Source organism: Eubalaena glacialis, chromosome 13, assembly GCF_028564815.1.
Source record: "Eubalaena glacialis isolate mEubGla1 chromosome 13, mEubGla1.1.hap2.+ XY, whole genome shotgun sequence".
Lineage (NCBI taxonomy): Eukaryota > Metazoa > Chordata > Mammalia > Artiodactyla > Balaenidae > Eubalaena > Eubalaena glacialis.
Window position 1 is genome coordinate 24,744,473 of NC_083728.1, and position 15,924 is coordinate 24,760,396.

At 40.4% G+C, this 15,924-nt stretch overlaps 1 protein-coding gene across 5 annotated transcripts in view; it reads left to right on the forward strand.

Moving 5' to 3' along the window:
• Positions 1-15,924, forward strand: part of LOC133104081 (short transient receptor potential channel 4-associated protein) — a 159,255-nt gene that overhangs the window by 75,003 nt on the left and 68,328 nt on the right. For 3 of the 5 annotated variants that reach the window (XM_061209750.1, XM_061209751.1, XM_061209752.1), the window contains exon 14: positions 1,015-1,095. In XM_061209750.1, the coding sequence (XP_061065733.1) occupies positions 1,015-1,095 (81 nt within the window). Of the gene's footprint in view, positions 1-1,014; positions 1,096-8,974; positions 9,182-15,924 lie in introns of those variants that run through there. The other 2 variants (XM_061209753.1, XM_061209754.1) reach the window with 1 other exon arrangement.

Below are 15,924 nucleotides of genomic sequence, written 5' to 3' on the forward strand. Positions count from 1 at the left end.
AGCTGGGTTACGGGTGTAAGGGAACTGTTTGTACTATCCTTGCAACTCTTATGTAAATCTAAAGTTATTCCAAATTAGAAGTTTTTTTAAAAAGAACAGGAAAAAACGGTATTAATTATCCACTTATTCATCAAGCTCCACTCAGAAGGACTTCGGGCTGTTTGTAAGACTCGAATCCACCAGAGAATTCGAATTTGTTGCCTGTCAGGAGGTTCCCAAGAATTGTAGTAAAGACAGAGGCAGTGTCTTTTACTCAGAATTTTCTTTCTTTTTAAAAGAGATTTTTTTGGATTCTTTCCAAAAAGGATTTTTTAAAGGGGATAATTATACAAGTCAAGGAAATAAGGCTTTGAATATCTTTTGAACTATATGTGTGTTAAAAGGAGGGAAAAGTAATCTTGTTACTTTATCCTTCTATCAGATGCAATCTACCTATGAAATTGAAAGAAACCACAAGAACTAAGTATTGAACAATACTAAAAAGGTTTGTGAGCAAGGGTTAAGTTGTGAGAGTCCGACCAGAAATACTTCCAGAGTTCTGAAAAGGGTAGGAGCTTAGTCTTAAAGAAAATGTGGGATTTGCAGGAGTTGGGGGCTCTCATCCTTAGCATGACAGGAGGTCTCTAAGGATCCCAGTCTGCCTGGAACGTGGAGGGGATGTGGAAGAACAGTGGGAATCAGGATTGAATACTTAGGGGTAAACCTGGATTGTGTAGAGCCTTAAAAATGCCAGTTTAAAGCCACTGAATTTTACATATTTTTGAACAAGAAAACTTATGTGATAAAAATAATATAATAATAATAGTTAATATTTTGTTAGTGTCTACTTTGTGCCAGGCCCTGTGTTATATATATTATCTCATATAAAACTCAGAACAATCCATTGGGGTTGATACTGTTATTGTCTCCATTTACACATAAGCAAATTGAGGCTTTAGAAAGTTAAGTAACTTGTTCAAGCTTATAATGCTTGTGTGGATTGGAATTGCTTATCTATCTGTCTTCCTCCACTAGACCCTGGACCCTGGAAGGCACAAACCAGGCTTATCTTATTCACAGATATATCTCCAGTTCCTAGGACAGTGCCTGCACATAGTAAGTTTGCAATAAATATTTGGTGAATGAATGAAATTTAATGACCATATGCCTTTATTTATAACTGCACGTATTCCATCTTGCTATGACAATTTGTTGGTTAGTTTATTAACTCCCTATTTTATGCCTCTTTGTTGAGATAACATGTATCTAACTTTTGACACAGTGTCTGGAACATACATAGTAGGTCTTTTTTAATGTAAATTTTCTTCCTTTCTTCCCTTTGCATTTCTACCATAATTTCTGATACATAGCAGGTGTTCCATGAACAGCCTTGAGATAACTAGTGTGAAGCCCAAGCCAAGAACCTTGTGGCAAAATTAGTGTGTGTGTGTGTGTGTGTGTGTGTATGCATCTTTTTGGGGAGAAGGGGTTTAAGCTTTCATCATAGAAGGGTCCTCATCCCCTCAAAAAGTTAGGAAGTGCTGTTGTAGATTAAGGAGTGATTGGCTCTGGAAGTGAGGAAAGAATCTACATTGGTGGGGATTGGAGCAGAGATCTAGAGTGATTGTATTTTCTGAACTCAGATCAGGTGACAGAGTTGAACAAGTTCAAGTCTCACAGGGGCCATTTAAAATTAGGATTGTCCCAGAAAATACCAAAAGGACACAGGAACTGGCTTGACAGGACTACCACTGGTCAAATTTGGGACAATTTGAGCATTAAAAACAATAATGATGTTGGATATTAACCTGTTATTGGACATATTTGCGAATATCTTCTGCCATTCAATAGGTTGTCTTTTCATTTTGTCCATGGTTTCCTTTGCTGTGTGAAAGCTTTTAAGTTTAATTAGGTTCCATTTGTTTATTTTTATTTGGTTTCCTTTGCTTTAGTAGACGGATCCAAAAAAATATTGCTGTGATTTATGTCAAAGAGTGTTCTGCCTATGTTTTCCTCTAGTAGTTTTATAGTATCTGGTCTTACATTTAAGTCTTTAATCCATTTTGAGTTTATTTTTATATATGGTGTTAGAGAATGTTCTAATTTCATTCTTTTACATGTAGCTGTTTAGTTTTCCCAGTACCACTTATTGAAGAGATTGTCTTTTCTCCATTGTATATTCTTGCCTTCTTTGTCATACGTTACTTGACCATATAAGTGTGGGTTTATTTATTTCTGGGCTGTCTATTCTGTTCCATTGATCTATGTCTCTGTTTTTGTGCCAGTAACATACTGTTTTGATTACTGTAGTTTTGTAGTATAATCTGAAGTCAGAGAGCATGATTCCTCCAGCTCTGTTCTTCTTTCTCAAGATTGTTTTGGCTATTTGGGGTCTTTTGTGTGTCCGTACAAATTTTAAAATTATTTTTTCTAGTTCCGTGAAAAGTGCCATTTTATTTTGATAGGGATTGCATTGAATCTGTAGATTGCCTTGGGTAGGGTGGTCATTTTAACAATATTAATTCTTCCAGTCCAAGAACACAGTATATCTTTCCATCTGTGTGTGTTGTCTTCAGTTTCTTTCATCAGTATCTTATATATAGTTTTCCACATACAGGTCTTTTACCTCCTCTGGTAGGTTTATTCCTTGGTATTTTATTCTTTTTGATGTGATGGTTAATGGGACTGTTTCCTTAATTTCTCTTTCTGACAAAATGAAAAGACAACCTACTGAATGGGAGAAGATATTTGCAAATGACATGACTGATAAGGGGTTAATATCCAACATATATAAACAGCTCATACAACTCAACATCAAGAAAAAAAAACAACTCAATTAAAAAATGGCCAGAGGAACTGAGTAGACATTTTTTCCAAAGAGGAAATGCAGATGGCTAAAAGACACATGAAAAGATGCTCAATATCACTCATCGTAAGGGAAATGCAAATCAAAACCACAATGAGATATCACCTCACACCAATCAGAATGGCTGTCATCAAAAGGAACCCAAATAACAAACGTTGGCATGGGACTTCCCTGGTGGCACAGTGGTTAATACTCCATGCTCCCAATGCAGGGGGCCCGGGTTCGATCCCTGGTCAGGGAACCAGATCCCACATCATGCTGCAACTAAGAGTTCACATGCTACAACTAAGGAGCCGGTGAGCCGCAACTAAGGAGCCCACCTGCTGCAACTAAGGCCCTGTGCAACCAAATAAATAAAAAAAACAAAAAACAGAAACAAATGTTAGCGAGGATGTAGAGAAAAGGGAACCCTCATACACTGAAAAGACAGAAAAATGAAAGGGACTCTTTCATGAAAGACAGAAAAGATGAGGGGAGTCTTAGAGATTAAAAGACACTAAAGAGACATGGCATTCAAAAGCAATGAGTGATCCTTGATTGAATCCTGGATGTGGGGGGAAGACTCTATGGGACATTTTGGGGGGCAATTGCAGAAAATTGAATGTAAGGTAATATTATATCAACATTAAATTTCTTGGGTGTGATGGTGTCATGGTTATTAGGAGTATGTCCTTGTTCTTGGGAGATAGATGCTGAAATATTGGGGTGTAGTATCATGATATCTGTAATTTACTTTCAAATGGTTTGGCAAAAACTGTGATATATATGTACAGATACACATGTAGATAGAGAAGAAATAGATAAAACAATGTTAACAATTGGTGAGTTTAAGCAAGGATATATGAGTATTCATCGTATTATTCTTTCAGCTTTTCTGTAGATTTGAAAATTTCCCCCAAAAAAGCTGAGGGAAAATAAAATATTGCAAATAAGGTGCTTGGCCAACGGTAAATGCTGAAAGAAGGGTGGGTCTTACACAAGTGTATAAGCCCCATGAGAGCAGGGACTTTGTTTCTTTTATTTAGCACCTACAGTAGTGCCTGGCAGGTGAAATGGTACTCAACAAACATTTTTGAAACAAATCCTTGAGAGATTGTACATTAGAAATGTAATGTGAAAGAATATAACCGTCGGAAATAACACCAAAGGACGATGCATGAACAGCTGTTTCTGTGGTCTGAATATAACTGTGCCAGTTGCTTTGATTAAAATGACTTTTCTATGATTAAAAAATATGATCTAAAAAAATTGCCCCAGAAAATCCATCTGCCCAGTTGAGTTTGGTAACTCATTTACAAGAAGTGATATTCTCTGAGTAGTATCAGCATGTTTGGTTAAGCCACTTGGGATTATTGTGGGGGAAAAAAATTAGCCTATTAAGGAGCTTCAGTTTTTCTAACCCTGACCTAAATTGACATCAACTGGCCTCTTACGGGAGGGGTGCTCTGCCCTCTGGTGGTGAAAGACACTCATCTGGTTTCTACAGAAAGGGCCAGCAGAACAGAGATGAAGTGGAGAGTACCTTTACCCAGAGGTTTCTGGAAACCTATCTCCTTATTTCCTAGTCAGTATTGACCTTAGGACTGAACTTGATGTGATCATTTTTGACTCAGTGAATAGCCAGCTTTGGGGAATGCCTGGGCCAGGCTGGGCTGAGGAAGGTTCAAATTTAGGAATGTAAAGTGACATTTGTAGTTGGGTCAAAACTGAGGTGGGAAGACTTCCCAGCATGATGAGTGCCAAGGGAAACCTGAAGGGCCATTTGAACTGTAAGGTTTGTCAGGATCCTGTCTCCTTGCTGTGACAAGGATGAGAGTATATTCCACCATATGCCTCAGGAAGAGCTCTGGGTGGAATCTTAGGGCTGTGATTGCCCAGGGAAGGCTGGCTGCTGCACAGACGGCTGACCAATGTCCAGCTTTGTGTCCCTGGCATGGAATTTTTTTCCTTTTTTTTTTCTTAATTTCTAACATTAAAAGAACTTTTTTTCCTCCCTGTGTAAAAATGATACATATACTATGTAAAAAATTATGAAAAATATTAATAAAGTAAAAATTACCTGAAGTCTGTCTACATTGTGATAACCACAGTTGACATTTTTGATAACATTTCTTTCAGGTAATTCTGTGCATATAACCATATAGAGTATGAATGTCTAATTATACATGAATGGGGTCATAATATACCTCTTCCTTTGTAACTTGCTTTATTTTTCTTTCAAGAATGTGTGGTGAGCACCTTCCTATCCAGTTATAGATATGTAATTTTTAAAATTTACATTTTAAATTATTAAAGTTATCTACACTTATAATAAAATGCAAGGAATAGTGTAAAAGTTAGGAGAATGAATATTCTTTCCCTACCTCCTAATTCCGTTTCCCAGTGGTAATTGCTTTCAACTATTTTGTGCATAATCTTCCAGGTTTTGTAATGTATATGTAAATTTGTATAAGTAGATGATTTTTTCTTACACAAATGAGATCACATGATACACAGTGGTCTTCCATGAGCGCTTTTTTTTAAACAATTTTTTAAAGATTTTTTTTTTTTTTGATGTGGACCATTTTTAAAGTCTTTGTTGAATTTGTTACATATTGCTTCTGTCTTATATTTTGTTTTTTTGGCGGCGAGGCATGTGGGATCTTAACTCTTCGACCAGGGATCGAACCCACACCCCCTGCATTGGAAGGCGAAGTCTCAACCACTGGACCGCCAGGGAAGTCCCTCCATGAGCTTTTTTAACTTAGCTGTGTCATGAACATCTTCCCATGTCAGTGTGTGTGTGTGTGTGTGTGTGTGTGTGTGTGTGTGTGTGTCCTATTCCTTTCGGTGACTGTGCAGTATTCTGCTGAGTAGATGAAACGTGGTTCGTTTTACTAGTCACCTATTGATGGATATTCAGATTTTTCCAATATTTTGATATATAAATATCTCACTGAATATTTTAGTAATACATCTTGGTATACTTGTTTAGCTGTTGCTAAAACATAAATTCCTAGAAGCAGATAAAAGTATATGAATATTTAATTTTATTTGAAATCTTAGTATTTTATTTTGTAAATGATGATGTTCAATGGCTCAAATATTCCATTATATTGGAACACCAGATTTAACCATGATCCTACTTTATTGTTACATTTTTTTTCTATTTTTGCTTTCACAAATAATACAGTAATAAGCATTTTTGCATTAAATCATCATCATAGCAAGTAATATCATTAGGGAGCAATTATCAAGTCAAGAAGTTTGGATTTCTTTATGACTTAATTCATATTGCTAAAAAATTTCTTTGCAGAAAGATATATCAGTTTATGTTCTCACCATCAACATTCTACTATTAATAAAATTGAGGGTGGGCATTTTTTACACATTTACTGGCCATTTATTTTTCTTTTGTGAATTGCCTCTTTCTTTCTACCTATATTTCTATTGGGTTGTTTGGTTTTTTCCTTGATTTTTTTAAAAAACATTGATTGATTGATTGATTTTGGCTGCGCCGGGTCTTCGTTGCAGCATGTGGGATCTTTTTAGTTGCGGCAATGCGGACTTCTTAGTTGTGGCATGCGGACTCTTAGTTGCCGCATGCATGCGGGATCTAGTTCCCCGATCAGGAATCGAACCCGGGCCCCCTGCATTGGGAGCCCGGAGTCTTACCCACTGGACCACCAGGAACCCTTTCCCTTGATTTTTGTAGGTGTTCATGCATCTGTTCATTAATTTTTTGAACCAATAAACAAATATTTGACCACCTACTATGTGTCAAGTACTATTCTATGTGCTGGAGATAAATGCAGCAATGAACAAAGACCAAGATTATACTCCAGTCAGGGGAAGGGGTGCAAAAAGTAAACAACTATGTCATGTGGAGATAGTGCTATAGAAACAAAGCAGGTAATAAGATGTTGAGTTTAAGGAGTGCTGTTTTTATATGGATAGTAGGGAAGATCTCTCCGTGAATAGAAACCTGGAGTTCATGAGGAAGCAAGCCATTCAGAGAGCTTCCTGGGGATGAGAACTTCAGGCAGAGGGCACAGTAAGTCCTTCATACATTCTGGATATTGACTGTTTCCCAGAATATCACTTGCCTTTTATGGTTGTTCATAGTGTCTTGTACAGAAAATTTTAACATTGTTAAGGTCAAACTTGTCAATCTTTTCCTATTCATGACTTCTGGGTTTTATGATTGAGAAGAACTTTTCTATCCCCAAATCGTAAAAGTATTCCCATAGATTAACTTATACTATTTTTTTTTTTCGTAAATTTATTTATTTATTTTTGGCTGCGTTGGGTATTTGTTGCTGTGCGTGCAGGCTTTCTCTAGTTGCGGCGAGCAGGGGCTACTCTTCTGTGCAGTGCACGGGCTTTTCACTGCGGTAGCTTCTCTTGTTGTGGAGCATGTGCTCTAGGTTCGTGGGCCTCAGCACTTGTGGCACGTAGGCTTGGCAGTTGTGGCTCATGGGCTCCAGAGCGCAGGCTCAGTAGTTGTGGCACGCAGGCTCAGTAGTTGTGGTGCACAGGCTCAGTTGCTCCACGGCATGTGGGATCTTCCTGGACCAGGGCTCGAACCCGTGTCCCCTGCATTGGCAGGCAGATTCTTAACCACTGTGCCACCAGGGAAGTCCCCACTTGTACTATTTTTATACTTTGGTTTTTAACATATCAGATAATTTACATATCATAAATGTATGAGGTATAATTTACATATCATAAAACTCACCCATTTTGAGTGTACAATCTAATGATTTTTAGTCAACTTAAGGTTGTATAACTATTACCACAATCCAGCTTTAGAACTATACTTTGATTTTGTTATACATAGCTTTTAGTATGTCTGAGATTCATTTTAGCTTGGTGTAAAGTTTAAGACCTAACTTTTTTTTTCTTTGCCCATTGATTTGAAATGTCTTCCTTACCACATGCTAAACTTCCATGTACACCTGGACCTGATCCTGGTCTCCCTGTTCTAGGGGTCATAAATAGGGTTTTATTTGGCCCATGGAGTTTTTAAAATTGAGTGATTTCACATAAAAACCCAGACTTTTGGCCTTTCTGGAAAAACTAGACAATTCAGCAACAATCTGCAGGAGGCGAGTAGAGACCACTCCTTGTAGATGGGCATGGGGATGGTGACCACAATCACAGTTTGCCAGGAACAGTCCCTTTACACGCCTGCTGTCCCGTTGTAATTAATAGCATCCTTTCATTCTTAAAAGTTCTGGTTTGGGCAATAAGTTATGGGTCACAATCTCCACCATTCCTTATTGCATCACACCCAGCATTCCTCTTTCATTTATGTTACAAGACCCCCTCCCAGGAAGAAAAAAGGAGAGGAGATGCCATGATCCTGGCACAAAAGTTTGCCAAAAAAATGATTACCTGGGCTCAGAGTAGAACAGAACATACTATCTGGTGGGGAGAAATCAGGACAAGAGTCCTCTGACAGAGAATATGATGTCACAATTTACCAATCCTTTTCCCTTCCATTATTTCATTTAACATCACAACAACCTACCCAGTTACACAACTTACCCGGTTTGTTACTGTGCGTCTGTGTATGGATGTGCTGTCTTCCCTGTAACCCGCATTTCAAAACAGGGACCTAGTTACTCTGCTCTGCTCACCACTGTTTTCTCAGGGACCGTTCGGTGCTGGGCGCAGAGCTGGCCCCAAGGAACTATTTCCTGGCTGAATAGGCTCCCAGGAACTACTGACTGAATGAACTAATGAGGAAATTGAGGCTCAGAGAGGTCCATGGCGAGTCAGAGGCAGAAAGAAGCAGGCGGGAAATCAGACCAGACGGCCTGATTCCTGGTCTGGAATCCAAGATCTTTTCCTAGCCAGTTGGCTGTAACCTCCCCCAAATAGGCAAGAAATGGGAGAATGCACACGCAGGGACCTGTCTTCGACCTCGGGGGACCTCACTGAAATGCTGGACGGAGGGGCCAGAAGGATAAGTGGCGCAAGAAACGCCACATCGCTCTCTCGCACCTGCCCGCCTGAGATCAGGACTACATTTCCCAGCAGTCCCCGCGGCGCGCACGGCCCCTGCCACGCGTCTTGCGCCTCTGCCGTCGGCCCGCTGGGGGCGCTGCGGCGACCCCTCCGCCGCCCCGTAGGAATCTCCGCGGCCCCGGGGCCGCTTGCTTCCTGTTTGTCGGACGAGGAGACATGGCGGCGGCGCCGGCGGCTGCTGGGTCTGGGGCCGGCCGAGGGCGACGGGCGGCGGCAACTGTGGCGGCTTGGGGCGGATGGGGCGGCCGGCCGCGGCCTGGTAACATTCTGCTGCAGCTGCGGCAGGGCCAGCTGACCGGCCGGGGCCTGGTCCGGGCCGTGCAGGTACGAAGCCGGCCCGGAGGGGCGGGGCGGGGTGGACCGGGCGGGAGCTGGCGGGGGGCCGGGCAAGAGGCCTTTCCAGGCCGCCGCTGTACGGGCCCGACCCCTCTTGGCTGGCCGCGGGGCCTCCCTGTGGGCTGTCGCGACGCTGTCAGCCGCGGCGGGGCAGTGGGCAGCGGCAGGCTAGAGGCTCCGGGTTAGGGGCCGAGCAGGGCTGGGCTGCATCGGGCATTGATGGCGTGTACGAGTCCTAGGCCCAGCTCCTGGATCCTCCCTTCCTTGCGCCACGTCTGCACGTCTGGGGGACCCTGGGCGAGTTTGCTGTAGCCTCTACGGGCCGCGAGTTTCTTCCCCGTGACTTGGGCGGTGGGTCATCACTGCAAACCCCAAACGGTTCCCAAGCCATCATAAATGTCATTCTCTCAGAGAGGCCTTTCCTCGACACAACCCTCCCCCTTCTAAAGTGGGTCCCCATTGTTATTCAGTTACAGGCCTGAATTTGTTCCGTTCACATTACTTTCTTAGTCTGTAATTACATATTTCTTTGTTGTCTATCTTTTTTCTCGCCTGTATCCCACGTTAGGCTGAGCTCCAGCGGGTGCAGGGACTGTATCTGGTTTGCCAGAGTAGAGCGTCATGGTTAAGAGCTAGGGCTCAGGAGTCAGGCCTGGATTCAGAACCCTGCTCTCTCTTGCTTGGGCAAGTTACGTTTCTGTGCCTCAGTTTCCTGATTTGTAAAATGGAGATGATAATTAGTAACCTACCCGTTAAGGTGTTGTGGGCATCGAAGACAATTGTGTAAAGCGTTAAATGCATTTCTGGTGCACAGTAAAAAGCTGACGAGTAATCAGTTAATGCTATAATTGGTATGTGGCTTATAATAGTGCCCAATATATGATTAGTATTTTTTTTTTTTTTGAGTGAATGAAGGACACTGCTTTAGGGTAAAGCAGGATGAATAAACCTAGGCTGCTCGCTCCTCTACTCCCCCTGCCCCCATGTTCCCAGAACTTACGTTGCAAACACACCTGTAAAACATTGGCTTAATTTAAGGACAGCTTTTGCATAAAGAAACTTTTTAAGTAAATACAGGAATAGTAATAAAGTGATTGGTGGGAGTGGAGTGGGAATTGGGTAGATGAGGGAGAGAGTGAGAGTGAGACTTTCCACAGTATAACTTTATATATGAACTTAATTTTGAACCACTTCAGTATTACTCATATGGTTAAAAGGACAATATAAGATAAAGACCAGGTGGTCTGTGTTTGTAGAGGGTTACAGATGAAGAAGCAGTTCTGGGTGAACAGTATTTTCCTGAACATCAGTTAACCATAGATGAGCAACTTTTTTCCCTTTGCATTCTTCTCTATCTGCCGTAAGATTCTGGAAATACTTGCTCTATCCTTTAACCCAAAGACCCTTAACTGAGCTGGGTATGTAGGAATGGGCAGAAAGGGAACTAACTCACCTTTACTGAGCACATATTTTGGATCAAGCATTGTGCATGGTATACAGTGTCTTTATTTAATTCTCAATCTTTTGAATCAAGTGTCGAGACTCATCTCAACACAGATGAAGAAACTGAGGCTCAGAAAAATTAGGTAATTTGCTCCTAAGCACTCGTCTTGATAATCCTCTACGTTCTGAGGGCAATAGGGAGCCACGGAAGTTCTTTAACTTAATGAATGGGGAAATTTAGTACACTTAGTTTGTTTCCAGTGCTGGATGACTTGGAATGGGAGGAGACTGAAGAAGCTCACCAGATAGAAGGTGCTGGAATGTTCTTGAGCCTGGTCTAGTCTGGTTATTGTGGTAATCAGTAATTGTATACAGACAGGAGTGGGAGCTATTTCAGAGGTTGAGATGGAGGTACCTTCCCAAAACTATAGTGAAGATAAAGTCCCCACCTTCATCTTTCAGATGTGTCCTTTCTTAGTCACTTTCTTTGATCTCTTCCTTGCTACACCCCCACGTTGCAGAATGAATTATATCCTCACAAGTATTTCCATAGCACAGTAAGCATATCCATTATGGCATGTGGTATACTTGGAAAGACCAGATTAAAATTTTTTTTCGTTATGTTTTAAACACATGAAATTTACCTTCTTAATCATTTTTAAGTGTGCAGTCAGTAGTGTCAAGTATTCACATTGTTGTGAAACAGATCTCCAGAATTTTTTCATATCGCAAATCTGAAACTCAACCCATTAAACAACTACTTTTTTCCCCTCCCCCATCCCCTGGAAACCACCATTCTACTACTTTCTGTTTCCATGAATTTGATTACTTTAGATACCTCATATAAGTGGAATCATACATTGTCTTTTTGTGACTGGCTTATTTCACTTAGCATAATATCCTCAAGGTTCATCCATGTTGTAGCATGTAACAGGATTTCCTTGGAAAAGACCAGATTTTGAAGTAAGATGGACCTGGATTGAATCCTAGTTCTGTCAGTTATAACTAGGTTATATTATTTAACCTCTCTAAACCTCAGTTTCATTATTTCTAAAATGGCTGTAGTAACATCTACCTGTGAAATAACATGTCTAAAAAGCTTGGCCAGTGTGTGGCACATAGTAAATGTTCAGTAAATAGTTGCCATCAGCTCATAGCTATCAGACTGGGCTTCTTGAGAGACTGTGTCTTATTTTTCTTTGTGTCTGCAGAGGCTGAAATACTTGAAATACTGTATGTGAGGGCTCTGTCCTCCTCCTCCTCAGTCCTGTCTCTTTGTCTATCCCAAACAGTCCCATGGCTTTAAGGAGTTCTGGAGTCAGATTACCTAGGTTTGAGTTCCAGCTCTGGTACATACTTGCTATGTGTCTTTGGACAAGTAGCTTAGTCTCTTTATGCATCAGTTTCTTCATTTTTAAAATAGAGATAATCATGGGACCTAACCTGCTAAAGCTGTGGTAAGGACCAAGAGCGTTTATACATATAAAGCACTTAAAATGGTGTCTGAAATATAGTAAGCATGCTATAAAGATTAGCAACTATCATTTTTAGCAAAACTATATTCTGATAGATCCTAAATCTGTGTTTCCATCCTAGTTTCTCTCTTTAGCTCCAGTTGGATATATCCAGATACTTTCTCAGGATCTCCACCTAGGTGTCTAATGGTCACCTCAAACTTAATATGGCAAATACAATTCCTGATTCCTCTTCCACCAAACCTGATCTTCCTCAAGTCCCAAACGGAACTTGAGAGAAGCCTGGGAGAAGACCCCAGGCCACATGATTTAGAATGGGCCTGTCCTACTTGGATTTTAATGTGCCTTATTTTCATCTCTCCCTTTCAATTTGACCTCTATCAAGGTAATAAAATATGCTGGTATGATGCTTTAGCATTTACAGAGCCTGTTCACATTTATCAGCACATTTGATCCCTAAAGCAAATCAGATCTTATAATCCCTTGCTTAAAACCCTCCAATGGCATCCCATTGCAGTTGGAATCAGATCCAGATTCCTTTCCAGGGGTGCACAAGACTCTGCACGATCAGTAGGAATTGAGGGAAAGGGATAGACTAGGCAAAGCAACTCACACAGGTCATGACCCACCGCACCTAGAGATGTTACTTCAGTTTGGCAATCTGGTGACAGGCTAGGTTATGGCATCCTGTTTTGTTTCCCAAATTTCCGGTCATTGCTTCCTTCGTGATTATTGGCATATCTAAATTCTACCTGAGTGTTACTTCATATATATTTTTTCAGATTGACTCCTCTTTTTTTTGTTTTTAATTTCAGTTGGCACAATTGTTTTAACCTTGTTCTGAGCATTAGCATTTGAAACCTAGCGGTTCAAGTCAAATACAGTCTTCCTTTGCCTGTCAAGGATAATTTGATATCGAAAACCCCGTAGATAGGATAAATTCTCATTAATTAAAAATATGAATAATATTTAAACAGTTTTTGTATTCGCAAACCATAAAATTCATTCTTATATTAAAACAAATCCCATTAAAGTAGACACAAGCATTCATTGGTTAATGTTTGTTATCAGAATAATATAACAGTGTATTTAATCCTCATTAATTAAAAGTATTTAATCTTCATTATTCTTTAAGAAGGCTATTTACTTGCACTTAATACATTTTGAGGCATTAGATATCTTAGGACTAAGCAAGTAAGATATACATTTTATGTTTATGGAATTCAGCCGTTAATTATTTAAAAAAGAAAAGCAGTAAAGACAAAAATAAGTCAATGAAAACTGTAAATGTCTGGAAGTGTCACATTCACTAAACAGGTTGACAGCTTAGGCAGCATGATGTAAGAGATTATCACTCCTGTAAACTGTCAAACCACAAGTATTCTGAGAGAAGAAACCCATACAACATCTGCCAAAAATTCAACTTTGAAGATGCCTGGATGGTGGCTCTTTTCATCACACTACTCAGCTGTTCACAAGGGAAACAAAATCCAGATGATTATTTTTATTTTATTTATTTATTTATACATTTATTTATTTTTGGCTGCATTGGGTCTTAGTTGCTGCATGTGGGATTTCTCTAGTTGCGGCGAGCAGTGGCTACTCTCCGTTGCGGTGCGCGGGCTTCTCATTGCGGTGGCTTCTCTTGTTGCAGAGCGCAGGCTCTAGGCACGCGGGCTTCGGTAGTTGTGGCACGCGGGCTCTAGAGCGCAGGTTCAGTAGTTGTGGCGCACGGGCTTAGTTGCTCCACGGCATGTGGGATCTTCCTAGACCAGGGCTCGAACCCATGTCCCCTGCATTGGCAGGCGGATTCTTTTTTTTTTTTTAATTTAATTAATTAATTAATTTTTATTTTTGGCTGCGTTGGGCCTTCGTTGTTGAGCATGGGCTTTCTCTAGTTGCGGCGAGCGGAGGCTACTCTTTCGTTGAGGTGCGCAGACTTCTCATTGCAGTGGCTTCTCTTGTTGCGGAGCACGGGCTCTAGGCACACGGGCTTCAGTAGTTGTGGCACACGGGCTCAGTAGTTGTGGCTTGCAGGCTCTAGAGCGCAGGCTTCAGTAGTTGTGGCTCACAGGCTTAGTTGCTCTGTGGCATGTGGGACCTTCCTGGACCAGGGCTCGAACCCGTGTCTCCTGCATTGGCAGGCGGATTCTTAACCACTGCACCACCAAGGAAGCCCCAGTAGGCAGATTCTTAACCACTGCACCACCAGGGAAGCCCAAGATGTTTATTTTTAAATGGGAGTAAATGCCTTGTGAGACAAACTAGTAGTAGTAAAAGAAATTCCATGTGAAGTTGAATATTTTGCATACGATTTGGAGGACCTCTGGGTATCATGAACCTTGTAACAAATAACAGCAGTGCCCCCACTTTTCACTGCCAAGTTCCACCCTCCCCAGGCAACCACTGCCCACACTGTAGCTGTTTTCTTTTGTAGGGCAAGAGTCCAGGAAACAGGAAAGCCAGCATTCTAAATAACATGCTTATAAGGCTATTTCTTGACTTCACAGTTTTAGAGATTATCTGTTTTCTTCCTCTTGTAGAGATTAGGATTTAATTCACAGCACCCTGTGCCACACATTTGGTCTTCATCATTTTCCTTATGTAGTTATATCAGTTTTGGCTGTTGGTGTTAAGTATTTACATTATGATGGTAGTGATGAGATATAATTGTTTATAGCAGAGCCATATAGTATACAACATTTGTATTTGTTCTGTATAATTTGTTTTTCTTAGAGTTAAAAGCTGCCCTTTCTCCCCCTACTTTTTAAATTGAGGCACAAATATAGTAGAATTCACCCTTTCAGTGTATAGTTCTACAAGTCTTGACAAGCACACACAGTTGTGTGGCCACCACTACAGTTAGGATTTAGAAATTCCCTTGTAGTAGTCAACCCCTTCCCCACCGCCCTCCTTTGGCAACTTCTCATCTGTTTTCTATTCTGTTAGTGCTATTTTAGTGACTATCATAGAAATGGAATCATTCCATATGTAGCATTTTGAATCTGGCTTCTTTCACTAGTATAATCATCCTTATAAAATTTGCTTTTCTTTTTGTTTACTTACAATTTACTCCCAAATTCTAAAACTCCTACTTTTTTTTTTTTTTTTAAGGAAGTCCTTCTTGGAACCCTCTGTCCTCCAATTTGAACTAGTTATTTGCTAGAACAGCTGTATAGCTGAATTCTTGGGATTTCCCTTCACCAAATTCAGGGCATTTTATTTCTTTTTCTCATGTTTTGGATCTCTGTTTTCTGAATCCTGTTTTCCTTTTTCTTGGGGGAGTACATTCTCTAGTAGCCTCCTAAGAAAGCCTACATGGGAGGTAACTTTTTTTTAAAGCTTGCGTGTCTGAAAATGTCTTTTATTCTTATACTTGAGTATTTAGTTTAGCTGGGTATAGAATTCTAAGTTGGAAGTTATTTTCCCTTAAATTTTTAATGGCATTATATTATTCCATTGTCTTTAAGTATTTGGTGTAGCTGTTGAGAGGTTCTGTTCTGATTCCCTGTCCTTTGTGCATGGCCTATTTTCCCACTCCTCACTCCCTAAGCATTTTTAGGATCACCTCTCTTTCTGGTATTCTGAAATTTAACTATGATATGCATTGATGAAAGTCTTTCTTTTTATTCATTGTGGATACACTTTGTGTAGATATACATTAAAATATATAACAACTATAATAAAGTCATGTCTATCACCTGACATTAACCAACCCCCTCTGCAAAATGATTGCACTAAGTGTTCTCTTAGGATCTTCCTATTTTTGAAAGACATTTTCTCTCCTGTGAAGTTCAGGCTGTGATTGCTTTG